General features: G+C 40.3%; 1 protein-coding gene across 1 annotated transcript in view; it reads left to right on the top strand.

Annotated features, from left to right (window-relative positions):
* Positions 1-2090, top strand: part of sh3gl1b (SH3-domain GRB2-like 1b) — a 21012-nt gene that overhangs the window by 13001 nt on the left and 5921 nt on the right. The window contains exons 7-8 of the mRNA XM_014002900.1: positions 1331-1434; positions 1562-1695. Coding sequence (XP_013858354.1) covers positions 1331-1434; positions 1562-1695 — 238 coding nt within the window. The remainder of the gene's footprint in view (positions 1-1330; positions 1435-1561; positions 1696-2090) is intronic.

Here is a 2090-nt window from a genome sequence, read left to right on the forward strand (position 1 = left end):
GTGCCCCATCACCTGACTTATTGGTTTGGATGCTTCGGCTGTGGTGATTTGGTGTTTTGTTATGTGTATGTTGTGAGTGCAAGCATATTTAGCTTTGTGCAACATGTTGCAGTAGCGACTTAAATAAAAATGGTAAATGGCTTGAACTTACATAGCGCCTTATCAAATCCATTTGGACCTCAAGGCGCTTTACACTTCAGACATTCACCCATTCACACACTGATGGCAGTAAGCTCCAGCCACAGCTGCCCTGGGGCGCACTGACAGAGGTAACTCTGAACACCAGCAGTAGGAAACGGGGTGAAGTGTCTTGCCCAAGGACACACCAACTGAGACAGCTGGAATGGGATATCGAACCGGTGACCTTAAAACCTTTCATGGCAGACAGCATTTCTAAGCAGACTAAACACAGATTTGCCTTGAAATTATGTGAACAGCTGCTTTGAATGCTTTTTTTAAGGGAATGAGGGGCTCATTGGCAGGCCCATGGGCCACCAGTTGCCCCTCCCTGAATTAAATATTTAKCTTAAAAACATAAACACTACATTCAAAAAGAAAGGCCTCAGTTTCAAGTTTTTTTTATATGATCAGATACTTTTATCACTTTTTGAAACATTTTATTTGATTTGTAGTGATGTCCACACACCTAATAAACACACTTGGCTGGACTTGTAAAAATGAATAAAACCCACTCCCTGGGCGCGTGGACTGCAGATACACACACCTCTGAATTTAACGTGGAGTAGTTTCACAATTCTAATACTGTATGACGACACCTCGGGTCASTTCTATTTTGCAACACAAGACTACAGTTAAATATGACAAGTACAGTTCAGAGGAAATCTTTTTGTTTCATCCTTGTGTAAAATAAACATAGGTGGTGTTTACCACAGCCTACAGAAGTCAGATTATAGGTCACTCCAGCCCACAGATAGAAGTAGTCTGGTTTTAGCCAGTTCTGTAACCTCGGCTGGTTCTGATGTTTTGACTATCACATTAATAAATGCTAAACTGTATTTGCATCGCTAATAATTTATCTTTAGTGTAATTTGGCCCCGGAGGGAGTGCCGTCTGGCTTCYTTGATTGGAAATTACTAAACTAAACAATTAATTAAAAAATCCTTTCACTTAACTAAAGTTCTCCATGAGCTATTATTGATTTAAATATAACAGCGATTGCGGGACATGTCTATAAAATTGTGTAGAATTTTTCTGAAGTCTGAGTCATAAATCAGCTCCTCTACTGAAACAGAAACTGTGACACGAGTCTGCATGTGCTGAGTTTCTGTGTGTGTGTGTGTTGTGTGTGTGCGTGCATGTGTGTGTGTAGATAGAGCAGGTGAGCCAGCTTTCATCCCTGGTGGAGTCTCAGCTGCAATATCACAGACAAGCTGTGCAAGTGCTGGAGGAGCTTTCTGACAAACTGCGTGACAGGTGGGCACAAACCTAAAGACACACAAATCTCAGCTCATCCACTCACACCGACTTCAGTCCACATTCAATTTTAGGATTGTTTTTCAACTAATGACTGAAGAAATTCATCTCTTTTTGTTTTAAACAGGATGAACGAAGCTCAGTCTCGACCAAAACGAGAGTACACACCTAAACCCAAACCTATATTTGACTTTGGAGACAACAACCATTCAAATGGTGGCTACCTGACCTCCATGGCCCTTCCTCCATCACGCAACTCAGGTTAGACTTATGAACTCAAACTCTTTAAAGGTAATGATTATTCATCTTTCCAATGGTGTTACTCTTACAGTCAAAATCAAGATAGTTAACAAAATCAACATCAGTGTTTGTACAAAGTCAAATGATAAGACTGAGCCAAAGCAACATACCTCCATAAAACTCCTCCCTCTTCTCTGAAATCATAAACATGAAAATGAACCATCTGTATGTTTACATAATTGCGCAACATGAAAAATGAAGCAGAAAAAGAAAACATTCTTTTTCTGTACTCGGGACGATTTAGAGATGATGGTATGCCCTGAAAATTTGACTTTTAAACTGATCATGACATAATTATGTTGGGGTGTGTGTGTGTGTGTGTGTGTGTGTGTGTGTGTGTGTGTGTGTGTGTGTGT

The sequence above is a fragment of the Austrofundulus limnaeus genome, unplaced genomic scaffold (assembly GCF_001266775.1).
Source record: "Austrofundulus limnaeus strain Quisiro unplaced genomic scaffold, Austrofundulus_limnaeus-1.0 Scaffold15, whole genome shotgun sequence".
Taxonomy (NCBI): domain Eukaryota; kingdom Metazoa; phylum Chordata; class Actinopteri; order Cyprinodontiformes; family Rivulidae; genus Austrofundulus; species Austrofundulus limnaeus.